This window comes from Oryx dammah, unplaced genomic scaffold (genome assembly GCF_014754425.2).
Source record: "Oryx dammah isolate SB20612 unplaced genomic scaffold, SCBI_Odam_1.1 HiC_scaffold_5, whole genome shotgun sequence".
Classification (NCBI taxonomy): domain Eukaryota; kingdom Metazoa; phylum Chordata; class Mammalia; order Artiodactyla; family Bovidae; genus Oryx; species Oryx dammah.
Genome location: NW_024070189.1, coordinates 70,803,814 through 70,831,091, shown reverse-complemented (window position 1 = coordinate 70,831,091; position 27,278 = coordinate 70,803,814). Strand labels below are relative to the sequence as shown.

Genomic DNA, 27,278 nt, shown 5'->3' with positions numbered 1-27,278 from the left:
CTCTACACCCTCCCCTTCTTCCTCCAAAGCTGGCACTGGCCCCAGCTCTCAGCAAAACTGATCCGGTAAACGTCACCTTGTTGCAAAATGCCATGGGGACTCCTCAGCCTTATCTGCCGGGCTGACACTTCTGGAAACACTCCTGCCCACCCGGGCTTACCTGCCCAAGCTCCCTCCCTCCAGAGGCTGTGGTCCTCCACTTCCGGTGGCTCCTTCTGCTTTCTCTGCCCTGCCCTGTGATGTTGCTGCTGTTCCCCATCTCTCATGTCTTCTCTAGGCTGGGGCCCTGGCCATCGTCACACTAGATTTGGTCCAAGGTATATATATATATATTTTTTAATAAGATTTTAAAAAATCTTAGTTGCCAACACTGAAAAACCAAATTTCACATAAAAGTGTCAATCTCTGGATGTTGCTGGTAAACTGGCAGGTCTGGCCACAGTTCAGCATTCCCACATGGCTGCCCCCAGAAGGCTCCCCACAGACCAGCAGTTAACCATCCGCCCCTGTGCTCTTGCTGGCTTGTATCCATGGAAACCAAGGATGGACTGGGAGGTCTTCATGGTTCAAGAGAAGAGAGAGAGAGTACAGTTCCTTGTGGAAGTGAGAGATACTCTTCACTGAATATGCCAGGAATGTCTATGTTGAAAGAAAACCACATCCTACCCGCTTTACTCCTCATGTGACCTGCCGGGCCCCTCTCTGAGCATCTGTGATAATGGTTGAATATCTGCGATAACTGCCCTGAACTCACTCCCAAATTTAATCCAAGGTGTATCTAGACTTGAATCTTCAGCTGCTTCCTGGATTTGTCTCCTAAATGTCTTGTAGGCACCTCGTTCAGTCATTCAGCATTCACTGGGTACCCACTGTGTTCTAGAGTCTGGTAAGATATCATGAAAGTGACATGCAAAGTCCTGCACTCCTGCTCCAGGGGTCCTTGAGAAGACACATCACAGAGGCCCTGCTCTTCTCTTAAAGGGAATAGGCCTGAGTACCTGTTGAGAACGCCAACTTCAGATGTGCTATAAAGTTCCTCATGCCAGCAAGCCCTGAAGGACAGGTGGCTATGGGGGCTCCATGCTCTCCTGGTCTAGCTTGGGGCCTCTCCTCAGTCCCTCTCCAGTTCAAGCCTGGAATGGAAGGAATGACAGTCCCCTTGGGGTAGTGGAGGGCACCAGTGGGATGCAAGAGGCCCTGGGGAAAGATGGGGCCACCGCCAGAGCCTCCAGGTTTGGAGGCAGCAGGCAGAGGCAAGCTCTGCAGGGGCATCCCTGGAGCGTGGCGCTCAGCGCCCCCCAGTCTCAGGATGGTGTGCCCAGACTCAGGCCTGGCTCGTGGCTCAGAGCAGTGCAGCTCTGGTCAGGTCTCCTAAGCTTTCGTTTATGAGACTAAGTGCAGACACCCCGCAGGGTTGCTGTGTGAGATAATGGGAGGAATGACTGGTATACTCCGGGTGCCCTCCTTCCTCTTCTCACTTCTCATCCCCCACATCTCTACTCCAGGCCTGGGACCAGTTGCTGCCATGTGGTTTGTTGCTACTTCCCCTGAGCCCTGCCCCTCCTCCCAGCCTCCCTCCTTCCGCTTACCCTGCTCACGGCTCCCAGAGGCTCTTTCTACAACACAGATCTGAACATTCTGTGCCTGGCTCTCCCCACCATGCCCTCAGGAAGCAGTCCCAGCTCCTCATCCTGGCATTTCCAGGACTGGGGCTGCCTTCTCCAGCCCCCTTTCTTTGCCTACAGCATATGATGGCAGCAGCCCCTCTGGACCCCCACTTGGGTGTACCATTTTCCATGTTACACCCCTGAGGATGCCCCTCCAACTCCTCTTCTCTGACTGCCAAGCCAAGCCAGACCAGGCACCTCCAACTTCTGTGGGTCCTGGGCCCAGCATGTGAGATTCCCCTTTGCCTCCTCCTGCTGACCGTGAGTCCTCCCTGTCCCCATCACAGGTCTACCAGGATGGTCAGCCCTGGAGAATTTAATCTCCACCCTGCTACAGGCCTCAGATCCCACCTTTCTTGATGCACAGGGGAGGCACACACCAGACACAGCTGGAGACATTTATTGTAGCACTGGACGTGAGCAGGGGCCGGTGTGGCCAGCACCAGTGTGTGAAGGTGGTGGAGGGAGTAGGGGAGGTGAGGGGGTTGGGGCCTGGGGGACCCCAGGCTCAGGCCAGGAATCGGGGTCAGGGCAACTTTTGCTAGCCCTACCCAGAAATCTGGAGCGATGGTTCCAGAATCAGCAAACCCCTCGAGTTGGGTAGGCTGGGGTGGGCAGCAGTGGGTGGGAGGGGCTCACACGTGGGAGAAGGCGTGGCTCTTGCAAAGGGGCTTGTCCTTCTTGGAGTAGAAAGTCTTTCCTTCCAGGTTGATCTGACATATCTGGGAACAGCCAAGGTGCAGTTACGAGGGGTGGGGGTAGCAGGAGAGGGTCATTCCCAACCTCTTAGGAATCCCAGAGGCAGGGGTGGAAGGGAGGCGGGTGAAGAACACAGGGCTCTGGGGACAGGGCCTGGGTCCAAAGAGGGGTACTCACTGCGCACACGAAGCACGTATCATGCCAGCTGAAGCCCAGCGCCTCCAGGAAGCGGTCTCCAGCATCGATCTTGAAGTCACAGCCTCGGCATTTTGTGCCAAACATCTTCTCATAGTCTGGAGATGCAGAGAGAAGCCAAGTGGCGGGGGGACTTGGGTTCCCCCCTGCCCGCAGCCCGCCCTCTCCGCCGGCCCAGCCATACCTGGCTCGCAGTAGGGGGCTCCCTCCTCCATGTAGAAGGCCCTGTTCCGAATGGGCGCCTTGCAGGCTGCACAGGTGAAGCAATGCACGTGCCAGGTCGTCTTCAGGGCATGCATGACCTCCTGAGGGGGCAACAGCCGCTTGGCAGCTTGGCACCCTCCTCTTCAGAGCCCGGGACAGAGGCAGACTGGCTGGGGCCCCCTTCCTTTCCAGATAAATGTTTGATCTGCACACCCACTGCTCCCACTTTCTCTCTCCAACCCCAAAGCATCCCTGGGGACGTCCACTGTGCTGTGCTGTGCTTAGTCACTCAGTCGTGTCTGACTCTTTGCGACCCCAAGGACTATAGCCCGCCAGGCTCTTCTGTCCATGGGATTCTCCAGGCAAGAACACTGGAGTGGGTTGCCATGCCCTCCTCCAGGGTATCTTCCAGACCCAGGGATCGAACCTAGGTCTCCCTCATTGCAGGCAGATTCTTTACCATCTGAGCCACCAGGGAAGCCCATGAGTACTGGAGTGAGCAGCCTATCTCTTCTCCAGGTGACCTTCCCGACCCAGGAATCGAACTGGGGTCTTCTGCACTGCAGGAGGAGTCTGCCAGCTGCGCTACCAGGGAGGCCTGGTGGCTGTTCACTAAGATGCATCTGACGTTCTGCCCCCAATCTCCACACACTCCGCCTTGCGCATTCCCACAGCGTCTGTCTCGGTGCATGGTGACTCCATCTGCACAGGCCAAATTCCTCGCTTTGTCCCTTATTTCGGGTCCACTCCAAAATCCAGCCAGACTCTCCTTCAAGATACATCCAGATACTGGCCACTTCTCACAGCCTCCCTGATGTGGAATGTGAGCCTTGGGCACCTCTGACCTGGATGAGTGCATAAAACTGGCTTCTGTGCTCCTTCCTCTGCCCCTGACAGCCTGATATCAACCTGTGCTCGGCCAGCTTCTCCTCTGCTTGAATCCCTGCCTAATCCACATTGCTCTGAGCAAAGGGCAAAGCCCAGGGAAAGGCCCAGTGGCCAGGAAGACTGGCTTCCATCCCTCTGCTCCCCCCACGTGGCCTCTTGTCCATGGTTGATGCACCGGGCACACCATCTTAGGGCTTCCCACCAGCTGCCCCCTCTACCTGGACTGCTTGGCCCAGATATCTGCTAGGCTCAGCCCTCACCCTCTTCAGGATTTTGCCCAAAGGTCACCTTCTCCTTAAGGCCCATGCTGACACGATCAGCTCATATGCCAACCCCTCTTCCCAAAGCCATGCTTCCAATAGTTTGAACCCTGCACTTTCTTCCTGTACTAACATGTGTGTGTGTGTGAGCCACTCAATTGTGTCTGACTCTTTGCGACCCCATGGACTGTAGCCTGCCAGGCTCCTCTGTCCATGGAATTCTCTAGGCAAGGATACTGGAGTGGGTTGACATTCCCTTCTCCAGGGGATCTCCCTGACCCATGAGAACCTGGGTCTCTGCATTGCAGGAGGATTCTTTACCATCTGAACCATTAGGGAAGCCCCCTATACTAGCATACCGCCAGGTAATTTACCTCGTGTCTCTTGCTTATTGTCTGCTCTCCACCGCCTTCTTCCCGATCTAGTATGAGGTCTCGGAGGGCATGAACTATTAATATTTCTGTTAGCTGGTATATCCCAATAGTGCCTGGCCCATGGGTAGGCATCATGAGTGCTTGTGAGCTAAGTAAACCTGCTCTACTGGAGGCCTGACAGAGCAGAGGCCACAGGTGGGCTGAGCTCTCCCTGGGGCCAACCAGGTGAGCAGCACTCACGCCTGGAGCAGGCAGAAGGCAGTGTGGAGCCCCAAGGGATGTCAGATTGTGGGTTCAGCCAGATCTTAGCTGGGTGGCTTGCCCAACAGCTTTATTTCCTCATGACACTTGGTTCCTTCACTGTTGAACTGGGAACCTGATCACAGCTTTGCCAGGTTGCCGTAAGAATGGTCCCACATCTGAGGCCAGGGGTACCAGACCCAGTGCCTGCCAAGGCCAGGTGGCATACACAGTAGGGCAAGGTGGGGACTGTGTCATGAGAGAGCACGGGTTCCGGGTGCAGGGGGGCTGCTGACCGCTTCATTCAGGAATGCCTACAAGGCTCAGGTTGAAATCCAGGTGTTAAAGTCAAATCCAATTTTTCAATATTGACTATTACTTTAAAAATGAAACAGAGGCTTCTCTCGTGGTCTGGTTAGGAGCCTGCCTGCCAATGCAGAGGACATGAGTTCGAGCCCTGGCCCAGGAAGATCCCGTAGGCCGAGGGACAACCAAGGCTGTGCGCCACAACTACGGAGCCTGCGTGCCCTAGAGCCCGTGTGCCACCACAGGAGAAGAACCGCAGCCAGAAGCCTGCGCACCACAGCTAGCGAGCAGCCCCCACTCCCTGCAACTAGAGAAAGCCCGTGCGCAGCAACGAAGACCCAGAGTGGCCAAAAATAAATAAATAAACAAGTCTTGAAAAAAAGACTTTCCTGGTGGTCCAGTGGTTAAGAATCCACCTGCCAATGCAGGAGTCACACGTTCAATCCCTGGTCAGGGAAAGTTCCACACGCTGCAGAGGTAGCCAGACCCATATGCCACCATCTACTGAGACTGTGCCCCAGGGCTCACGCTCTGCAGCAAGAGAAGCCAACACAGTGAGAGGCCCATGCACCTCAACAAAGAGGAACCCCTGCTTATAGCAACAGGAGAAGGCTCTCGTGCAGCAGTGAAGGCCCAGCAGCGCCAAAAATAAATACATAAATTTTAAATAGAAACTATGAAAAAATAATAAGGAAAGAAACAGGGTGGACAAAGCAAGACATAAGTATGCAGAGCACCTAGCTCTCAGCTGGCTTGTCCGTGCCCACTATAGAAACTGTCAAGGGAATTCCCTGGTGGCCCAGTTGTTAGGATTCACCGCTCACTGCGGAAGGTGCAGGTTCAATCCGTGGTTGGGGAACTAAAATCCCACAAGGCGTGTGGCACAGTCCCCCCCAAAATCTGTCATTTCTCACACATACCTCACAACCAGCCTGGCCAGGAAGTTACTGCCACTCCTTGCCATTTTAGCAAGGTCCAGAGAAAGTGATCTGTCCCAGATCAGGGCTGGGGGGAGGAACTTGGCTGTGGGCCAACAGGACAGGGTCTCGGCAGGAGCATGCGGAGCCCAGAGCTGGACCCAGTGGACATGTGGACAGGGAGGCAGGTCTCTGAGCCAGTCAGTTCTCCATATCCACCTTATGCCCAAAGCTTCCTACATCTGTCTGCCCTTGCCGTCCCATGACCCTAACCCAGGGCTAGCGGTTCCGTTCCCCTCCTCGAGTTGTCTCCCCCTGCCCCCAGGGGAAGCGCAACGAGGCCCATCTGACCTCAGCAGTCCCCAGCTCCGGAACCCCTAACATGGACCCTGCCCTCAATTCCACCTTGTCTCACACCCTCCCTGGGTGTTGCCTTGTGACACAAGCTGTTCCCTCTGCTTGGAGCATTCTCTCCTGACCCTTGTCCAAGCTAATTCCTACTGATGATTAAGTTCAGCTTAGAGGCCACTTCCATTCACTCCTTCAAGTGTAAGTGACCACCTTCTATACACACGTTAGGATGTAAGTCGCTCAGTCATGTCTGACTGTTTGCGACCCCATGGACTGCAGCCTGCCAGGCTCCTCTGTCCATAGAATTCTCCAGGCAAGAATACTGGAGTGGGTTGTCATGGCCTCCTCCACGGAATCTTCCTGACTCAGGGATCAAACCCAGGTCTCACGCATTGCAGGCAGACTCTACCAACTGAGCCACCAGGGAAGCCCTTCCTATATATGAGGTACAGCATTACACATGAGCAAAAGAGCCCCGGTCCCAGCCCATGAATTTCACACTGGAGAAGAGATGGGACAAAAGAATTGGAGGGTAGTAAGCAAACACTGGGGAGCCTGGCCAGGTGGGAGGGTGGGTATCAGGGAAAGTGCCCCTGAGGAAGTGTTATTTGAATCCCAGATGAGAAGGAATGAGGTAAAGAGAGTGCTAAAGGGTATTTCTAGCAGAGTACAGCCCATGCAAAGGCCCGCAGGGAAGGAAACACTGCATTGGCAAGATGGAGCTGCCTGTGTCACTGAAGCACCGGAGTGACAGGCGCTGGTGGTGAGTGCTAAGGCTTGACAACAGTCTTCCAGAGGGTCCCCAGACTAAGACACGTCCCCCTCTAATGTGTCCATCCCATCCCCCAGAGTTCCCCTCCACGTCTGCTGAATCAACCAGATGGTCCTGTGTTTCCCCATGCTCTGAGCTCTAAGAGCCTGAAGCCCATGGTAAAGTGGGACAGTTAGGTTTCTGCCCATCCCCCCCACCGACCCTGCTAGAGGGTGTGGTCTGTCAGCCCCCTTGCAGCCCCTGCAAGCGGGGAAGCTGAGTACCCCTGGGCCACATATGGAACCACTGGGCTGGGGCAGGAGCAGGGCTTGCCACCTTATTCTGGGCATACTCTAGGACCCAGGAGCTAGTCAGGCTCTGTGAGCCTCGCCTTGGTATCTGCAGCCTGGGCATTAACTTTGTCCACCTAGAACGGGGGCAGGGCAGGACGAGAGTGCAATGTAATGTAGGCGAGGCTGTCAGTGAACAGAATGTTAGGGCCTTGATCTGTGGGAAGCAAATCCAGATGCCAGCTTAAAAAAGGTCCTGGGGGGACTTCCCTGGTGGTCCAGTGGTTAAGAGTCTGTCTGCCAATGCAGGGGACCCTAGTTCAATCCCTGGTCAGGGAAGATCCCACATGCCATGGGCCAACTAAGCCCGTGTGCCACAACTGCTGAGCCTGTGCTCCACAGCAAGAGAAGTCACCTCAACGAGAAGCTCATACACCACAACTAGAGAGAAGCCAATGCTTGCTGCAAATAGAGAGAAGCCTGCATAGCAATGAAGACCTGGTGCAGCCAAAAATGAATAAATAAATAAAATTTAAAAAAGAAAGGTCCTGGGTTGCAGCCCATTCTGATAGAACAGTCCAACATGGTATCCATTAGGCTGGTGGGGAAATGACTGTAATCTTGGGCAAAATTTCCTCATCTGTAAGATGAGAATAATCAAACTGACTTCATAGTATAATTGTGAAGCTGGGTGCCCACACACAGAAAATGACCCACAACACAAAAATGTGATAATATTCTTTCTCCCCTTCTAGTCTACTGATGGAATCCTCACTTTTTGCTGGGCACATAGCTGTACAAAGAGACATTTCCCAGCTTCCCTTGCAGCTTAGTAATGTCATAGCCCACTGAGTTCTGGGCTATGGGATGGAAGCAGAAGGTCTGGATGGAACCCATAGCCCAACCCAAAAGGAAACCAGTCCTGAATATTCATTGGAAGGACTGATGCTGAAGCTGAAACTCCAATATTTTGGCCACTTGATGTGAAGAACTGACTCATTTGAAAAGACCCTAATGCTGGGAAAGATTGAAGGCAGGAGGAGAAGGGGATGACAGAGAATGAGATGGTTGGATGGCATCACTGACTCTATAGACATGGGTTTGAGCAAGCTCCGGGAGTTAAAGGACAGTTCCCTGTCCTTCCCTGGCATGCTGTAGTCTATGGGGTCACAAAGAGTTGGACACGACTGAGTGACTAAACTGAACTTATCTTCTAAAGATGGCTCCCCAGAACCTTCCACTCCTTCTTCCTTTTCCAATTTCTTGCTGAGAAAAGAAGCAAAGCGAGAGGCAAAGGAGAAAAATACACCCAACTGAATATAGAGTTTCAAAGAATAGCAGGAAGAGATAAGAATGCCTTCTTAAGTGAATAATGCAAAGAAATAGAGGAAAACAATAGAATGAGAAAGACTAGAAATCTCTTCAAGAAAATTAAGAGATACCAAGGGAATATTTCATGTGAAGATGGGCTCAAAAAAGGACAGAAATGGCAAGAACCTAACAGAAGCAGAAGAGATTAAGAAGAGATGGCAAGAATATACAAATGGTACCAAAAAGGTTTTAATGACTCGGATAACCATGATGGTGTGGTCACTTACCTAGAGGCAGGCATCCTGGAGTATAGTCAAGTAGCCCTTAGGACGCATTACTATGAACAAAGCTAATGGAGGTAATGGAATTCCAGCTGAGCTATTTCAAATCCTGAAAGATGATGCTACTAAAGTGCTGCACTCAATATGTCAGCAAATTTGGGAAATGCAGCAGTGACTAGAGGACTGGAAAAGGTCAGTTTTCATGCCAATTTCAAAGAAAGGCAATGCCAAAGACTGTTCAAACTACCACATAATTGTGCTCATTTCACATGCTAGCAAGGTAATGCTCAAAATCCTTCAAGCTGGGCTTCAACAGTATGTGAACCAAGAACTTCCAGATGTACAAGGTGGATTTAGAAAAGTAGAGGAACCAGTGATCAAATTGCCAACATCCGTTGGATCATAGAAAAAGCAAGAAAATTCCAGAAAAACATCTACTTCTGCTTCATTGACTAAAGCCTTTGACTGTGTGAATCACAACAAACTGGAAAATTCTTAGAGATGGGAATACCAGACCACCTGACCTGCCTGCTGAGAAATCTGTATGCAGGTCAAGAAGCAACAATTAGAACCATACATGAAACAATGGACTGGCTCAAAATTGGGAAAGGAGTATGAGGTTGTATATTGTCACCCTGCCTATTTAACTTATATGCAGAGTACATGATGCAAAATACCGGACTGGATAAATCACAAGCTGAAATCAAGCTTGCTGGGAGAAATATCGACAACCTTAGATATACAGATGATACCACCTTAATGGCAGAAAGCAAGGAGGAATTAAAGAGCCTCTTGATGAAGGAGAAAGAGGAAAGTGAAAGAGCTGGCTTAAAACTCAACATTCAAAAAACTAAGATCATGGCATGCGGTCCCATCATTTCACGGCAAATAGACTGGGAAAAAATGGAAACAGTGACAGACTTTATTTTCTTGGCTCCAGAATCACTGTGGACAGTGACTGCAGCCAGGCGCTTATTAAAAGACAGATGCTTGCTCCTTTTTAGAAAAGTTATGATGAACCTAGACAGCATATTAAAAAGCAGAGACATCACTTTCCCGACAAAGGTCTGTATAATCAAAGCTATAGTTTTCCAGTAGTCATGTTCAGGTGTAAGAGTTAGACCATAAAGAAGGCTGAACGCTAAAGAATAGATGCTTTTGAACTGTGGTGCTGGAGAAGACTCTTGAGAGTCCCTTGGACAGCAAGGAGATCAAACCAGTCAATCCTAAAGGAAATCAACCTTGAATATTCATTGGAAGGACTGATGCTAAGGCTGAAGCTCCAATACTCTGGCCACCTGATATGAAGAGCTGACTCATTGGAAAAGACCTCAATGCTCAGAAAGATTGAAGGCAGGAGGAGAAGCAGACGACAGAGGATGAGATGGTTGGATGGCATCACCAACTCAATGGACATGAATTTGAGCAAACTCTAGGAGATAGTGAAGGACAGGAAAACCTGGTGTGCTGTAGTCCATGGGGTCGTAAAGAGTTTGACACCGCTGAGCAACTGAACAGGAAGCCAATTGGAGCATGGAAATTTTGCCTGAAGCTCAAGAGGTATCTTGGACTATGAGTGGTTAGTAAGTCAATGCTTAGATGTCAGAGAAACAAGATACAGGAGGCCTGGATCTGCCTACATGTCCCAAACTGCCCACCTCTCGACTTCCTTAGGTGAGAAACAGCTGTCATTATTTTTTCTGTCACTTGTGGTCAAGGCAGTTATCACTAATATGACCATTACTACGGAGCTCTCCGGGCTTCCCAGGTGGTGCTACTAGTAAAGAACCCTCCTGCCAGTGCAGAAGATATAGGAGACACAGGTTCGATCCCTGGCTTGGGAAGATCCCCTGGAGGAGGGCATGGCCATCCACTTCAGTATTCTTGCCTGGAGAGTCTCCACGGACAGAGGAGCCTGGTGGGCTACAGCCCATAGGGTCACAGAGTCAGACATGACTGAAGCGACTTAGCATACACACATGCACAGAGCTCTCTGGCCACATGTGGACGCTCTGCCCATGGATCCACAAATAGGGAGACGCGTGAGTGCTGGAAGTCCGCAGCGCCTGGTGCTGCTCTGGTTTGGCCCTCATGCTCTGCAGCCTTGGGCAGTTTCTGCCTCTCTCTGCACTTCTCTGCCTGTTTTCACACAGGCACATCTGAACCCCCCTCAACTGTCACCCTGCCTGTTACGCTCCTCTTTCCTTAGGCTGCTCACCCTCAACACTCTTGGAGTCCCCTTCCTCTGTGTGAGTTCCTAGGGGCAGGACCATGCCTGTCTCTTCACAGGGTATTCCCAATGTGGGGCACACTGTCCACAATGAATGGGAGATGGTAGACAGGGCATCACTCTCAGCCCATAGCATGTGCTGACCCAAGTCCCAAGCCCAGCTCCAGGTGGCAGCTAGGCTGCCCTGCAGGAGACCAGGCCAGGCTCTGCTGCATATTTAGACTCAGTAGGAAGAACAGGATTTTTTTTTTAAGAATGCATTTATATATGTATATATATTATTTCTTTGGCTGCATGGGGTCTTAGTTGTGGCACAGGGGATCTAGTTCCCTGACCAGGAATTGAACCCAGGAATTGCCCTGCATTGGGAGCACAGAATCTTAGCCACTGGACCACCAGGGAATTACCAAGAATAGGGTTTTGAATCACAAGATTTTGAACCTAAACTTCTGCCTTTGCAAATCAATAGTTCTGTGTCTGTCAAGCCTATCTTTAGAGATTCCGTTTTTCATAGGCAAGCCTCTCAAAAGCCAGTCACAACCCCCTTTGCGTTCCTCTCTTATAGAGAACAGTAGCTAAAATACTGGATTTGCCAGCTTCCCTCACTGGCCTAGGTGCTCATACAATAACAATTCCAACAACTGAGATAAAGATGCAAGTTCCTGGTTTTTCTTCTCGAGTCAAAAGGCAAAACCTCATTAAAAGAAGCTTCCTGCTCCTTCCCTCTTCTTCCCACGTGCAACAAGAACGTGAGCCTGGGGCTTGAGCAGTCACCTGGCAACCATGATACAATAAACTTGAGGACAAAGGCCCACAGGCTAAGGATGTCAGAACTAAAACACAGGAAAAGCCTAAAGCCATCCATGAGCTGTTCTTCTACCCCTGGCATTCTTGCAATTGAAGTAAACATTACCCCTTCTGTTTCAATCTCTATACTGGAGTTTTTTCTATTACTGAAGCTGAATGCAATCCTAACACAGTAGCCATCTCTTGTTTTGGCCTGACTAGCACTTACCTCCTCTCGTGGGGTAATGTCACCCTGGTTTTATTTTCAAAGAACCAGTTCTGTGATTCAGGCAAGGCTACCAGATCCTGTTCCAGAGGCGGGTGTCACCCAGGCCTGGCCAACTATAGAGTCACAGGGCTTGATTCAGAGATGGGCAGGTGAAGCAAGCCAGGCCAACGAGCATTAGCACTGGGACTCAATGCATCAGCTGGCACAGACGTGCTCTCTTTCTCTCTGCGGTGCTAACCTGGGGAGATGTAACCCTGGAGCCACTGATGTAGCAGCATCTTTGCCACTTTCTATGGAAAAGCAAGCTGGGAACAAAGCCAACACGGATGAAACCAGAGGCAAGTGCAAGAGACTCCTGACGACCTGGATCTGCATTCAACTGGGCCAGAAGTTAGCAACCCTCAGCCTTTCTGACTATTGGCGCCAAATCTCTCCTGTTTGAGCCCTTTAGAGTTAGGATTTAGGTCACCCGTTAAGACAATCCTGGCTAATGTCAAGTAAGGTCAATATAGTAGCCCAACTATGAGGCTGGTAAGGTTCCAACGGGGTCCTGCAGGGAGAGCCCCCCAGCCCAGGAGCTGCTCAACACTCCTCAATGCTGAAGAGTCAGGCTTGCCTTCCCAGCCCCCCGCCAGCTGCCAGCCCCACTCACGCCGGTGATCTTCTTCTTGCACTTGGCACAACTGGGTGCATAGCGCACATCGTAGCAGGGTGGGCAGAAGATGGCCCCCTTCTCCTCGAAGAAGCCACCCTCTTCCAGAACCTTCCCACACTGGCTGCACACAAACTCCTCAGGGTGGTACGCGTGGCCCAGCGCCACCAGGTAGCGGCCCCTGCAGGGGAAAGAGAGGGCAATGAGAAGGAGTGGGTGCAAATGAAGTCGGGGTTCCTGGCCAGCACCCTACAGGGTTTACCCCCACACCCATTATGAAACCTTGAAGGGAACGTTCATTCTTTTCATCTCCAAACAGGGAAGCTGATGATGCTGCTGCTAAGTCGCTTCAGTCATGTCCGACTCTGTGCGACCCCACAGACAGCAGCCCACCAGTCTCCCCCGTCCCTGGGATTCTCCAGGCAAGAACACTGGAATGGGTTGCCATTTCTCCTCCAATGCATCAAAGTGAAAAGTGAAAGTGAAGTCGCTCAGTTATGTCCGACTTGTAGCGACCCCATGGACTGCAGCCTACCAGGCTTCTCCATCCATGGGATTTTCCAGGCAAGAGTACTGGAGTGGGGTGCCATTGCCTTCTCCAAATAGGGAACAAACAGGCTTGAAAGGTGACTTGCCTAAGATCAAACAGCAAGACAAAGCTGACTATTGTGGGACCTCCCTGGTGGTGCAATGGTTAACAATTTGCCTCCCAAGACGGGACACGGGTTCAATCCCTAGTTGAGGAGCTAACATCCCACATGCCTCCGGGCAACTGAGCTCATGTGCCACAATTAGAGAGCCCGTGCATTGCGACTAAGATTCCATGTGCTGCAACTAAGATCAGACGCACCCAAATAAATATTTTAAAAAGCTGCACTGTTTTGATGACAGGAGGTGAGGGAGAAGGGTAGTGTCAGAAAAGGGAGGAAGGTGACACTGGGTGAGGACTGCCGACTTGAGCCTAATAAGTTGAACCCAAGGGGTTGGTGTCCTGCGGGACAGGAGGCCTGGAGTACCTGTGAGCCCTAAAGACCAGTGGGCACTTGAGCTGAGCCTGGTGCCCACTCTGTTCCGCTGGCCTGTTCCATCTAGGCTGGAGAGGGACCCGGTCATCCCAGATAAATGGGGATGTCTGAACGAGGGGGTGCTTTCCAGAGCTTAAGAGCTGACCGGAGTTGACAGCAGGGCAGCGCCTCGGATGAGAACTAGGAAGGTTCTGGGGCCTGACACAGATCCGACTCTGGGGGCTGTGGGACTCTGCTGGGCCCTGGGGAGCAGTGCAGAGAGGGAGGAACTTAAGACGCTTAGCAGAGAGAAACCAAGTGAGCAGGAAGGAGAAAGGCAGAGGGGCTGGGAGCAGGCAGGCCATTCCTGGCCCAGAGAGCAGCGAGTCTAGGGCTGCAGCTTGGCTATGTCGTTAGCACCCCCTCCATTTCGCCAGGCCAAATGTTGGAGAGAGGCTGAGCAGGGGGCAGCTGAGATGAGTAGGGAGGCAGATGGGAGGAGCAGCGGTCAGAAAGACACCAGGGCTGGAGTTCCAGTTCAGGAAAAGACCAGGGTAGGAAGGAACGGGGCCACCCACCGGATGACCTTGTGGCACTGGTGGCACACGGGAGTCTTGCCGTTGCTGCCACCGCCCCCGCCATGGCCCCCTCCAGCGGCGGCCTGCACGATGGAGGTACGGTTCTGCATAGGCGTGGGTGTGGCTGGCTGGGTGTGCCGGGTCAGCACCGTGCTGGTCTTGTCCGGGGCATAGCGCTCAGCAAATGCAGGGTCCACAGCCCAGGGTGGGCGGCTCGTGGGACTGGGGGTGGGAGGGCCTGCCAAGGCCAGGAAAAGTGGCTCCATGGGGATGCCCAGGGATACCACAGGACAATGGGGAGAGCCCGGGGCAGCTTGGAGGGGCCCGCCCCCCATGCCTCTGGAGGTTACCCGCCCTTCCCCAAGCCAAGCCCACGCTCTCTCACCAGGCCAGGGTTCCTGGGGTGTAGCTGAGGCTGGGGTTGGGGCTTCCGTCCTGGGCACCTGGCTGTAAGATCTGTCATTCAAGGCCCTGCACGGCCGAGGCTCCTGGCATGGCCCCACCCCCCAAACTTGGTCCTGCTGGCCCCATGAGAGATGCCTGGGTGCATGACAGCAGAGGATTCCAGGTCCCCCCAGGGCAGGGATGGGTAGGGCAATTTCTCCTGGCCAGGTTCCAGCTGGCTGGTCTGTCGCACAGGGCTGGGAGGTGAAGCAGGGCTCTCACTTCTGGGGCTGCTCGCGAGGGTCCTTCTGATGGCAGGGGGCCCTTTTGCTGAGTACCCCCACCCACTGAGACCCATACTGGCAGGGCCCACACTGGATCTGAACCATCTAACACCCCTGACCCCAAATGCAAACCAAGTCCACAAAGATAGAGAACAGAGGCAGAGAAAGCAGGGCTGAGAATGTTTATTTTCATGCCCAAAAAGCCAGCACAGACCTGGCAGACAGCAGTACCACAGGGCAAAGAGTGAAGGCAGCGGTGTCAGATGGAGCCGGGCCCTGTGCCAGGAGGGCAGCTGGGGCCAGGCCAGCAGGAGGCTCAGTCCAGGGGCAGAAAAGGGATGGGTGAGGCAGGCAGAAGCTGGAGGCGCCAAGGGGAGGTGCCCTGGGGCGGAGGAACAGCAAGAAAGAGGCAGAGAGGGCAGCCGGCCGGCGAGGACCAGGCTACGACTGCACGTTGAGCACATGGGCAGAGCGCTGGTGGTGCCAGTCCCGGAGGCGGGTGTAGCGTGGGCTCTGCAGCTCCAGGACATACTTTTCCCTGAGGGGTAGAGAGAGAAGGAGGAGGAAGTGGAAGGAAGGAGAGACGGAAGGGAGGCAGGGAGGGAGGACCAGAGGAAGGAAGGAGAACGGAAGAACCTGGCCAGGGATGGCCAGGAGCAGACAGGGCTGGAATGGGAGAGGCCGGAGAGGAGGAGGAGGGGCTGCAGCTTGTCCTGTTACCTTGATTTCTTCAGGTGCTCCTCATCCGGGTCTTGCACTGAGAGGGCAGAGGCAGGCATTGACCAAGAGCAGACAGAAGGCCACCCCAGCCCTGAGCCCTGGTAGAGGGTGCCGGAGCAGGCTCCAGCTAAGCCTGGGTCCGGGCGGGGGACCGGGAGGAGAGTCCGCCCTTCCCTGGGCTGGCACTTACTGAACTCGGTGCCCGTGAGGTGGGCAAGGATGCGGAAGGAACGGGACTGGCCTGTCCCAGGCCTCGGCCGCCAGTCCTCCGTGTCCTCCATCAGCCGCTGCTTGCTGGCATCTGGCACCAGCGGTCGGAGCGGCTGTCTGTGGGGAGGGTGTGGCTCAGAACCTCATGCTGGGGTGGGCAGCAGGGGCGGCCCCTCCCCGGACTTGATTTAGGTGGGCTAAAGTGAGGGGAAGAGGGCGGGGCAAGGCCAGGGCCCTGCTGGGTGAGGGGTGGGGTAGGGAAGTGAGAGGGGAGGAGGGCAACCAAGGTGAAAGGAGGGCAGCCAGAGTGGGGAGGGGCCACCACCCAGAGTGCCAAAAGGAAGGAAGAGAGGGACAGGCAGAGGGGGCTCACTGACTTGTCAGGGGTCTGCACCTGTGAAGGAAATAAGACAGATGGACAGATAAAGGTACAAAGAGATAGACAAGGGGAGGAAGAAAGATGGCAAGGGGTCAGAATAGCCAGGGGGAAGGCTGCACTGAGTGTCTGGGCTCAGTCGGCCAACATCAAATCCCAACCCCAGGCTACCACCGAGGAGGGGGCGGCGCTGCCTTGCTCACAGCCCCCAGGAGGGCCGGCCCAAGGCAGGAGCCACACCCTCGGTGAGCCCTGTGCCTGCAGTACCCGCCCCAGCCACCAGGGGTCGCTGTCGCACGGTTCCGGCCAGGCTGGGGCGCAGCACAGGCAGAGCAGCAGCGGGCAGCCGGCGGGCGTGCGGCGGTGGAGACACGGCGTGGACGGGCAGGACAGACGTACCCATTCTGCTGCGGGGCGCTGTCTGCGGGCGGGTTCGCCCCGAAGGGTCGGGCCGTCTTGTTGAGGGAGGCGCTGGGTGCAAAGGTGTACCGCGGGGGGTCCGCGGCGGGGGCCAGGGCCTGGGCAGAGACAGAGCGGGGAGGGCGGGCAGGGCGGGAGGAGGCGGGGGATCTGGCCAGAGTGGGGCGTCCCCTGGCACGAAGAGGCCAGCGGTGCTCCAGCCCTACCCCCACACATCTGGCCTGAGGCTCCGGGGAGGGGGCGACTCAGGTTTCAAGGGGCCCATTTGGGAGCAATGATCTCAGCCCACGCAGTCCGAGGGCGGGTGGGCTAGTGCAGCTTGCAGCACAGGCCGGCGGGAGAGAGGGAAGGAGGCAGGCAGGCAGACGGATGGACGGACGGACCAACAGGCAGACATGCATGGTGCTCTGACCGTGCGGCAGTCCCTGGCCCAACTCCCAGTTCCCAGACTCCCCAGCTCTGGCGTCCACCCTCTACTCCCGGCCAGGGATGGGAGAGTACCAAGGCTGCACCAGGGAGGACAGGTGAGCCTCGAAGTCCAGTCCCACCCCGCCTGCTGCCCACATATCCCAAGCCCATCCCCTACCTTCTGCGGTTTGCTCTGAGCAGGCTGAGCCCTAAAGAGAAGGGGAAGCCGTGATGATGGGCCACGCCCAAGGGCACGCCCACCTGCCAGGGCTGCTCAGCTCAGGCTTACCTGCTGAGGCTGAGACTAAGGCGCTCCCCGCAGGCACGGATCTTGTTCTGGGCTTCGATGTGTGTGAGGCCCCCCGCGTTCTCGCCATCAATACTCAGCACCCAGTCACCCACGGCCACGCCAGCCTGTGCAGCTTTACCTCCAGGGGTGAGCTATGGAGAGATGGAGGGTCATGGAGGGCCAAGACTCTGCAGACCAAACTCAGGCAAACAGCAGCCAACCCTGCCTTTCCTCAGCTGCCCCACTCGCAGAACCCAGGGGTCTCTTCATTCAACGTGTTTCTGGACTACTGTTGAATACTAAAGCCATCTGGGATGGGGTGGGGCTCCCTTGAGCTTCACCATCACCTCAAACACTCCGCTTACACATTCATTCACCTCCAGGGACCCTCCTCATGGTTCAGAAGCTGCTGACATCAACACGCAGCCACCTTCAGGCTAAAACCCAAGTGTCTCAGCTCCAACCAAAGCTTCTGAGGTCCCTGCTGGCCTCTTGCCCAGGCCATTCCACCCACCAGACCTGCCCTCTGGCTGTGCATGTGGGCATGAAGCATGCATGTGTGCTTGTGGTATGTGCGTGAGCTGAAACCATGAAGATGACTTCTGCGAAGTGGTGGGCTTTGGCGAAAACAGAGTGGAATGGGCTGCCTAGGGTGTGAGAGGATCCAATTACTTATGAAGACCTCAAGTGCTGAAAGAACTGTTCTCAAGGTTAGGAAGCACCAGTTTTATGGCCCAGCGTCGGGTATTTCTCAGGGTCTTGATACAGGTGACTCTGAAGAACCCAACTGGGCCCTCCCAGCCCTCTAGCCTAGTGGCAGCAACACAGGCAGAAGCAGCAGTGCTGTTCATAAGTCTAAGCCCACAGGTCTGCCTGGCCACCTGGCAATGGGCTTGGCCTTGAGCCGGCTTGTGGGGAAGTACTGGGAGGTAGAATCACACTTCACAAGTTGGGGAGGTTTGCGGAGTACAGGCTGCCTGTGACCCCATAAGGCTCCTCAGGTGAGCTGATACTCAGAAGGAATTCAGGCAGGAAGAGGAGGTAAGAGGTTCCAGAGAGGTGGCAGAGGGATCAGACCCAGACACTGATGGCACTAGGGCAAGAAGGGAAAGCTCGGTTTGATGGCTCTACCTCATGCTTCGAAGTTAGAAGGGTAAGATAGCAAGGTGGCCCTTTATTTACTTGCTATGTACTAACAGCAGTTTACATTTATCGAGTACCTAGTATTACCACATATTGAATCCTCCAAAAACCCTGTGGAGGAGAGTCTGGGAATATATCTGTTTTATACATGGGAAAACAGAGAGGTTAAGTAACTTGCTTCTAGTTGCCTAGCTAGCAGCTCAAGAGGCAGGCTCAGGCTCCACCCTATTAGGCCACCTCTGTTGCAAAAAGTAAAGTGAAAGTGTTAGTCCCTCAGTTGTGTCTGACTCTTTTGTTAACCCATGGACTGTAGCTCCTCTGTCCATGAAATTCTGCAGGCAAGAATACTGGAGTGGGTTGTCATTTCCTTCTCCAGGGGGTCTTCCCAACCCAGGGATCGAACCCAGGTATCCTGCATTGCAGGAGGATTCTTTACCATCTGAGCCTCCAGGGAATTGTTGAGAGCTGGGGCTCAGAGGTCAGCCCTCTGAATGGAAAGATTCTCTGACCCTCAAGCTGGCTTTGGGGCTTGGATCCCCTATCTTACCTCTAGTTCAATCCAACCCCTTATAATGGGTGTGGGGGAGTGATGCCCTTGAGGGGAAGTGACTTACTCAAGGTCACAGTGAGTCAGTAGAAGGGAAACCTGGTCTGGCCACTCCCTACCCACACGGCTGGCTCCAGGGAAGTGTGGGCTAGCCCACGGAGGTGGGAGTCTCCGGTTGAGCTGGAGCTGTTGGCTCCCAGAGAGGGGATGGGGAACTGGCAACTACTTCCTTCTCTGGGATGAGGAGGACACAGGAGGGACAGAGGAGTCAGAGGTGGAGACAGAAGCAGAAGAGACCTGGGGATGGGGGGCGGCATGTGTCTGGAGAGAAAAGCAAGGAGGCCCAAGGGACCAAGGAGAGGAAAAGTCAGGGGGCTGGACACCACACGGAGTAGGGGGTGAGTCAGCCTGAGGGCTCCACTGAGCAGCCCAACCCCCAAGTCCCAGACGTTACCTCATCTCCCAGGCCTGGGCCTCCAGCCAGCCCTAGCCCCTCCCTCTCCTCCTCCATGCTGGGGTCAGGAGAGAGGGAGGGGGCCCAGCCCAGCTCCGAAAAGACCACCCTCACTCCCACCCACCAGGGCCTAGGTCCAACTCCAGGGCTGGGCTCAGCCAGTGGCCCCACCCACATGCTGGGGCTGCTGACAACAGAGCCCGAGCTCAGAGTGCCCCCAACAGGCCACATCTGAAAGTCCATCCCTTAGGCTGCTTTGTTGCCCATCCCCAACAATGAATAAACTGAGGCTCAGAGGTCAGCCAAGCTCCCAGCCACACTGACCAGCACTTTCTCAGGAAGTGGAGTATAGGATGAGTTCCCAGGGCTGGCAAGGCTTGAGTATTATGTACGGGCTGGGTGTTAAGTAGTAGGGAGACCAGTGCCCTTAGCTACCTTGCTGGCAGAGCAGCTTCCAGGAAAACCCTGCGGAAGGGTCCCTGGGAACAGTGACTGCCTGCAGGTCCTGGCTACCAAGCCCAACTACAACAGACTCTACCTTGGAGCCCCCTCAAGCTGGGCTCTCTAGACCCCTCCAGGCTATGCCTGCCCTGGGCTTCATGCCAATAGCTGCCCACCAGGAGCCTGGGTGGGCCTCTCTGGACAAGCGGATATGGGGACAGAAATCCCCGCCCACTCCTGACCCCCAGACTACAGTCAAGAGACACCAACCCAAGGGCTGGCCTCACCCTCTCAGGGCAGGCACTGTGTTCTCTGTGTCCCACAGCTGATCCCACAGTCGGAGCCACAGCCTGGTGATCGGCTGAGGGGCCCGCTGATGGGGTTCAGGGTTCCAGGCCTAGGCCAGCCTTCTTTAGTTCTGCAGACTCCAGCCACCAGTTGACTATCCCAGCATGGGGCTGCATTCTTGGGCTTATAAGGCAATCCCCCTGCCACAGGGAGGAGCCAGCCTCCAGCTCCACCCCTACCAAGACAGGCTCTCGGGAGATGAAGTCAGAGCCCTAGAGACCCAAAGACCACTGCATCCTGAATGGAACCAGTGAATGGGATAAAAGTCCTCACCTGGGCTGGGGAGAAGCACCTTATCCACCCACAAAAACTGCAGGCCATCCCTGTGTTTGAAGCCCCATGCCTGGTTGGCCATGGAACTGATGAAAGAGTTCCTTCAATGAGTCTTGAGTTATCTCATCTGAATAAACAGGTGGTAGTTGCTATTCCGTAGGTGGCAATGAGGATGAAGTGAGCTCCTGCAGTCAGAGTGCCCTCCCAGGGGCCTAGCCCCAAACATTGCTCCTCAAGCAGTTTACAGACACTTCTTGGAGACCGCAGGCTCACCTCCTGAAGATTGGGCACACTCCTGAGCCTAGAAGCTGCAGTGTAGAGCTGTGGAAGTCTGAGGGCTGCTCCTTTCCCAGCATCTCCCGAGGGGGGATCCTTGTGGCAGATGCCCACAGCTCTGGACCTGGACACCTCCTGGTCTATGACCTCAGCTCATTCCTGCTCAGACTCCTCCTGCCACCCACTGGAGATCTGAGCACCCAGAGACCCCCAAGGGAACTCTTCCCTCAACCTAGGCTCACCCGGGAGATGGAGAGGGGTACATTGAAGTCCTTGCCCCCCTGCAGCCGGAAGCCCCAAGGTGCTGGCCCCTCCAGCACCACCTTGAAGGAATCCATAGTGCTGCTCCTGAGAGGAGAGAAAAGGTGAGTGATGCACGGTGGGTGCACAGGCAGGCTCTGCTCTGGACACCAGCCTTGGACTAGCGCCAGGCAAGCACTGGCAGACGCTGAGCATACCCAGGGGGAGGGTAGGCGGGCACCCTGTTAGGTCGCGCTGGGCTGCTAGCTGGCAGACTCACTTTGGAAAGACAGGGGCAACCCCCCTTCCCCAAAGGACTGGGACGGGGGGTGAAGGGAGCCCGAATCCACTTTTAAGGTTCCTCTCACCCAGGAGTGGACAGCAGGACTACTTTGGCACGACTTCCTTCCCAGCCAGTCTTGAGCCTTGGTCTGGACAGCAATGCCAGTCCAGGGCCGGCACTCCTCTCCCCCGCCCCCAGGTCCCCACAGGCAGGCCTCGGCTGGAGCCTGCTCGGACTATATAAGGCGTGTAAACTGACACTGTTCGGAGAGAACACGGGGGCTTGGGCCGCGAGGGGGAGGGGTGCGGAGGGAGGCGGCTGGAGCGAATCCTAGCCCTTCCAAGCCCAGTCGAAGCTACTGAGAGCCAGAGCAGGACCCCTGGGAGCGCTGGGTTATGGGCGGGGGCGCGGCCCCTGGGGGGAATGGTGGGGGCTGGGACTCCAAAGCATGGCCAGGAAAAAGATTTATCCTGCAGCCCAGTGGGGGTGGTGCCTCCCACACAGGACTGCTACCATCCCAACGTGACTCAGTTTCCCCCTGGGCCCCCGCCTGGGCCCCAAGCACTGGCCGAGTCCCAGGCGCAGGAAGCGGCGCAGGCGCCAATCAGCCCCGCCGCAGCCGGCTTCGCCGCAGGAAGGCGGGGGCGGGGGTAGGGGCGACGGCCCATCGGAGGAACTGCAGAGCTGGCTACGACCCCCAGCCCCCTCTGTGGTCCCCATTAGGCCTCTGCCCCCCGCCTGGTCCGGCCCGAGATGCCCCGCACTGTCCCAAGTACCTCCTGGGCCCCACCGGGGCGCTGCTCCGCGGCGGGCTCCAAAGAGCCGCGCTGGGATCCGCCGCCCGAGTTCTGACCCCGCCCCCGCGGCTGCCATCCGCTTTGAGCCCGCGTATGGGGGGGCGGAGCCAGATGCCCCGCCCCCTTCAAAAGTCGCCGTCGCCCGGGCAGTGGGAAGCCCTACCCAATCCTTCCGCCCCACCCAATCATCAGGTCCCATCTAGCTTTGGGCTCTAAGACACAGCCCTCCTTGGTCCCGTCGGTGGGGCGGGGCCTGGACGGAGTCTGGGCGGGGTCTCGGCTGCTGGACACCTAGTCTGGGAGCCTAACCCTCCGCTTTCCTGGCCCTCTGCGCCTCCAGCTGGCGGAGTGAAAAGAAAGTCTACTTGGGAACCAGACAGATCTGGATCTGAGTCGTCTGTGAACCTTAGTTTCCAACTCAGAAAAATGGGACAATACTACTCGCTTCACAGGGCCGTCGTGAAGACAGGCACAGTTTGCCGTAAGGCACAGCCATCGGCGGCTCCAGAATTTCTAAATAGGACGGATTTGGTGGAGAGTTGGCGGAGAGGGGGGGACCTCGAGGTGGGCTTAGTTGAGGAGGACACGGGGGAGCATAAAGTTAAGTTTGCAGAACATTCCACCGAAGGGAGAAAATGACAGCCGACACAGGTTCAGGGACCCTTGGCTCTGGGCCCAATCGTTACTCATTCCTGACCTATTCCTACCGCCGACACCCCGCAGTCAGCGGCCAGCAGCCCAGCGACCCCACCTAAGTGCTGACTGTCCTGATGGGGTATGTCCTGCTACCCGCTCCAGAACTGGCAGAGCCTCCAATGAGGGTGTCAGAGTCCCCACTTTGACCCAGTGCTCAGCCCAGGTGGCTAGCTCAGGCAGCGGGGGAAAGTGAGCAGGGATCCAGGTTTGCGAGTGAGTGAACAGATGTCCACGCCTCAGGGGATGGCCAATGTTATTCTCCCCTCTCCACTATTATCATATTTCATCCTCTTCTGTATTAGTCCCTTCACTACATAAACTGATATAAGAGTTCTCATCTTTAAAGAAATTTTCTCTTGATCTCACATCACTTTTCAGCAATCTCTCTTATTCTTTTATTCTACTTTCCTTGAGGGTAAAATTCCTTGGAGTTATCTATCACCCTTCCTCCCCGTTTTTCCTCCTATTCTCTCCTGAACCCATTCAGTCAAGCTCTTGTCCCCACCAGTCCTCTGAATTAATTCCCTCTTCAAAAGGTCTCTAATGATTTCCAGGTTATTCAATCAATGGTGATTTCTCAGCTTTCTTCTTTCCCTACCTAGAAACAGCTCTGGTCAGGGTACACTCCCTCTTCCCCATGGCTTCATCCTGTCCCACTGACTGCTTCTTCTCCACCATCCTTCCTCCTGCCCTACTGAATTCTCCTTCTCCACCTCCTTTCGCAGCTCCTCATTTGCTTTCCAACATGGTCATTAGCTCTTTCCTCTCTACATTCACTCTCTGGGACCCCATTCTGTTCTGTGACTATCTATAACACCTATATGCCAAGGACTCCCGACTTATATGTCCGGATCTGGTCTTCCCCAGCAAATCCAGACTCCAGTATCCAACAGTCTGTCAAACCTAGGATGTCTATCTCAAATCATCATTGTTGTTGTTCAGTCGTTCAGTCATGTCCAACTCTTTGTGACCCCATGGACTACAGCACACCAGGCTTCCCTGTCCTTCACCACCTCCCAAAGTTTGCTCAAACTCATGTCCATTGAGTCGGTGATGCCATCTAACCATCTCATCCTCTGTCGTCTCCCCTTCTCCTCCTGCCTTCAATCTTTCCCAGTATCAGCGTATTTTGCAGTGAGTCAGCTCTTCGCATCAGGTGGCCAAAGTATTGGAGCTTCAGCATCAGTCAATTTAAACTTGCAATTTCTCCACCTCCCTAACTCCTTCCTCCCTTTGGTAAAGTGAAAAAAAAAATTTTTTTTAAAGAGCAGCATTATTCATCTGCCTGGTCCAGTAAAAATTATGACGTTTTCCTTCCTTTATTTTCTGTCTCATACTTCAGATTCTGCAAATTCCACCTTCAGCATTTGTTCCACATTTGGCTTCCATGTATGTCCCTGCCACTTCTCCCATGTCTGGACATTTTAACGGTCTCCTAATAGAGCTCTCTGCTACTACTCCTACCCAGTCCAGAGTTCTTTCACTGCAGCAGCCAAAGTCCCCCTAAAGCAGAGATCACATCAAATCACCCTCGGCTTTTAGCATCCCAGTGGGCTGGTATCACACTTGAAAGTAAAGTGTTTCAGATGTACATGACACTAATAAACTGCATCCACCAAGACACAATAAACTGGGTCACTCACCTCCTCATTTACTCCATCTACTCGTCACTTGGCCTCCTCAGTGTTCCTCCAATACAGCAAAGGTATTCCTGCCTCAGAGCCTTTGTATTTGCGACTCCTTCTGCTGATTCCTTGGAGAAGGAAATGGCAACCCACTCCAGTACTACTGCCTGGAAAATCCCATGAACAGAGGAGCCTGGTAGGCTACAGTTCATGGGGTCGCAAAGAGTCGGACACGACTGAGCGACTTCACGTTCTGCTGAAACACTTTCTCCCAGATATTGAAACAACAGGCTCTCTCACTGTGTTCAGGTCTCTGCTCAGATGTTGCCTCCTTTCTTGATCATCCTATCTAAAACAGCAGCCCCCGACACCTCACCTGCATAATGCACGAGTTCCTTACCCTGCCTTATTTTCTCCCTATAGCACTTACCACCATTTGACATTATATTAAGTGTTTGTTTCTTCATTGCCCTTTGTCTGCATTAGAAAGTCAGTCCTATGAGAACAGGGGCTTGTCTGACTTGTTCACCATCTCCACAGTGACTGCACACAGCGGATATGAATCAACAGATAAAGGAAGGATTGAGAAAGTGAAACAGTAAATGAGGAAAGGAAGAAGTGGCAGCCTGGGGCTCCAGGCAGTCCTCTAACAGGGAGAGCCAGGGATCCCATCCCTCGGGCTCCTGCAGGGCTCAGACCTAGATAGAGCCACCAGAGCTCCCTGCACAGGCAGCCGCTGGGTAGGGAGGAACAGGCCGTGGGCTAGGTCACAGTGCCCCCTGGTGGTCAGGATACCTGTAGTTCCAGGGCCAGGTCCCTAGATGTTTCCAAAGACTTTCTCTCCTACTGTCTGATTGGAACCTCATAAAAATAGCCATGAAACAAAAAGGTTTAGATTTGTAATTAAAAAAAAGCATGGCCAAACAATAAGAACCTACTGTATAACACAGAAATTTATATTCAATATCTTGTAATAACCCATAATGGAAAATAATTTGAAAAAGAACATATAAATGTATGCATACATATATATATAACTGAATCACTTTGCTGTATATTTGAAACATTATAAATCAATCAACTACTCTTCAATTTAAAAATGAATATACACTGAAAATAAATTTTAAAAGAACATTCAATTGCTTAAAATAGAAAGAAAAACCATTCTATAAATTGTGTTGGAACAATTGGTTATTGTCTAAAAATAACAAGGCTCCACCTCATGCCATATATAAAAATATATCATGTATAGATTAAAATCTACTTTTATGGGACTTCACTAGTGGTCCAGTAGCTAAAACTCCTTGCTCCCAATGCAGGGGGCCTGGGTTTGATCCCTGGTCAGGGAACTAGATCCCACATGCTACAACTAAAAACCAGTGCCATCAAATAGATAAGCAAAAATAAATATTTGGAAAAATAAAGTAAAATCTACTTTTACAAGTAAAGTTATAAAAGTATTAGAAGACAGTTTTAAAAAGAAGCATGCCAGACCAAGGACCCAGAGTCCTGGATTCCAGTTCTGGCCAAGATCTTGACTCTCTAGGTAACCTCAAGTGTGTCCTGGCATTCTGTGAGGTGGCAGGAGCTGACCTGCTACTGTGGGGCCAAGAGGTCATTGCTGAAGGTACCCTGACACCTCCTAGCCTCAGCTTGCTCTGTTACAAGCAGCCTGATCAATCATGGGAAGATTTTGCCTATCAGGAGGACTGTCTGTAAGTAGGGCTGAAATGTGCCTCTCAGTGTTTCCAGCACTTTTCTGGGTTTTGTTCTGTGTGGCCACAAACACCATGGGATAGCACAGACTGCACCTCCCCACAACCCCCCTTCACACACTACATTTGGAGATGCCTTTTAGACACCTAGAACTCGTGTGCAGTTGGAATCTTAAATCTGTATCTCAGGGTTGAGATTGACAGGTCATCAATATTTAGATGGCCTGTGAGATCTGGAGATCACCTTGACTCACTTAGGACTGTGGTTCTCAGCCTTGGGTGCATACTACAATTATCTGGGGAGCTGAAAAAGTGGTGCCCAAGGCCTGCCTTGACAGGTGAAATTTGAGACCATGGGTGTGGCCCGAGGCATCAGCATCTTAAAAAGGCTCTACTTCAAGCTTCAACAGTAATAGAACCGAGAACTTCCAGATGTACAAGCTGGATTTAGAAAATGCAGAGGAATCAGAGATCAAATTGCCAACATCTGTTGGATCATAGAAAAAGCTAGAGAATTCCAGAAAAAGATCTACTTCTGTTTCATTGACTATGCTAAACCCTTTGACAGTGTAGATCACAACAAACTGTGGAAAATTCCTAAAGAGATGGGAATACCAGACCACCTTACCTGCCTCCTGAGAAACCTGTATGCAGGTCAAGAAGCAACAGTAGAACCAGACATGGAACAATGGACTGGTTCCAAATTAGGAAAGGAGTACGTCAAGGCTGTATATTGTCGCCCTGCTTATTTAACTTATATGTAGAGTACATCATGCAAAATGCTGGGCTGGATGAAGCACAAGCTGGAATCAAGATTTCTGGGAGAAATCTGAGAAATAACCTCAGATATGAAGATGACATCACCCTTATAGCAGAAAGCGAAGAAGAACTAAAGAGCCTCTTGATGAAAGTGAAAGAGGAGAGTGAGAAAGTTGGCTTAAAACTCAACATTCAAAAAGTGAAGATCGTGGCATCGAGTCCCATCACTTTATGGCAAATAGATGGGGAAACAATGGAAATAGTGATAGACTTTATTTTCTTGGGCTCCAAAACCACTGCAGATGGTGACTGCAGCCATGAAATTAAAAGATGCTTGTTCCTTGGAAGAAAAGCCATGACCAACCTAAACAGCATAA

At 53.4% G+C, this 27,278-nt stretch overlaps 1 protein-coding gene across 3 annotated transcripts; it reads right to left on the bottom strand.

The window, feature by feature from the left end:
* Positions 1-2,051: 2,051 nt before the first annotated feature.
* On the bottom strand, positions 2,052-22,194 carry PDLIM7 (PDZ and LIM domain 7). 3 transcript variants are annotated; one of them, XM_040240456.1, is made up of 13 exons: positions 22,086-22,194; positions 21,029-21,134; positions 17,305-17,456; positions 17,194-17,224; positions 16,587-16,705; positions 15,792-15,928; positions 15,602-15,638; positions 14,599-14,660; positions 14,214-14,451; positions 12,632-12,812; positions 2,746-2,866; positions 2,544-2,659; positions 2,052-2,389 (listed from the first exon to the last, which is right to left on the bottom strand). In XM_040240456.1, exons 2-13 carry the CDS (start codon positions 21,122-21,124, stop codon positions 2,303-2,305), a joined length of 1,377 nt encoding a protein of 458 aa, XP_040096390.1. In that variant the 5' UTR covers positions 21,125-21,134; positions 22,086-22,194; the 3' UTR covers positions 2,052-2,302. The 3 variants fall into 3 exon arrangements, with proteins under 3 accessions (XP_040096390.1, XP_040096391.1, XP_040096392.1); XM_040240457.1 differs by lacking the exon at positions 16,587-16,705 and adding an exon at positions 16,189-16,205; XM_040240458.1 differs by lacking the exons at positions 2,052-2,389; positions 2,544-2,659; positions 2,746-2,866; ... (1 more) ...; positions 14,214-14,451; positions 14,599-14,660 and adding an exon at positions 15,047-15,419.
* Between the last annotated feature and the right edge of the window lie 5,084 nt (positions 22,195-27,278).

Coding starts and splice junctions, on each gene's coding strand:
- PDLIM7 (XM_040240456.1), bottom strand. CDS start 21,124: ATGGATTCCTTCAAGGTGGTGCTGGAGGGGCCAGCACCTTGGGGCTTC. Junction 17,457..21,028: donor TACCCCTCTCCATCTCCCGG/GTGAGCCTAGGT, acceptor ATCTCTCCATAG/CTCACCCCTGGAGGTAAAGC. Junction 12,813..14,213: donor CAGTGCCACAAGGTCATCCG/GTGGGTGGCCCC, acceptor TTTCCCCTGCAG/GGGCCGCTACCTGGTGGCGC.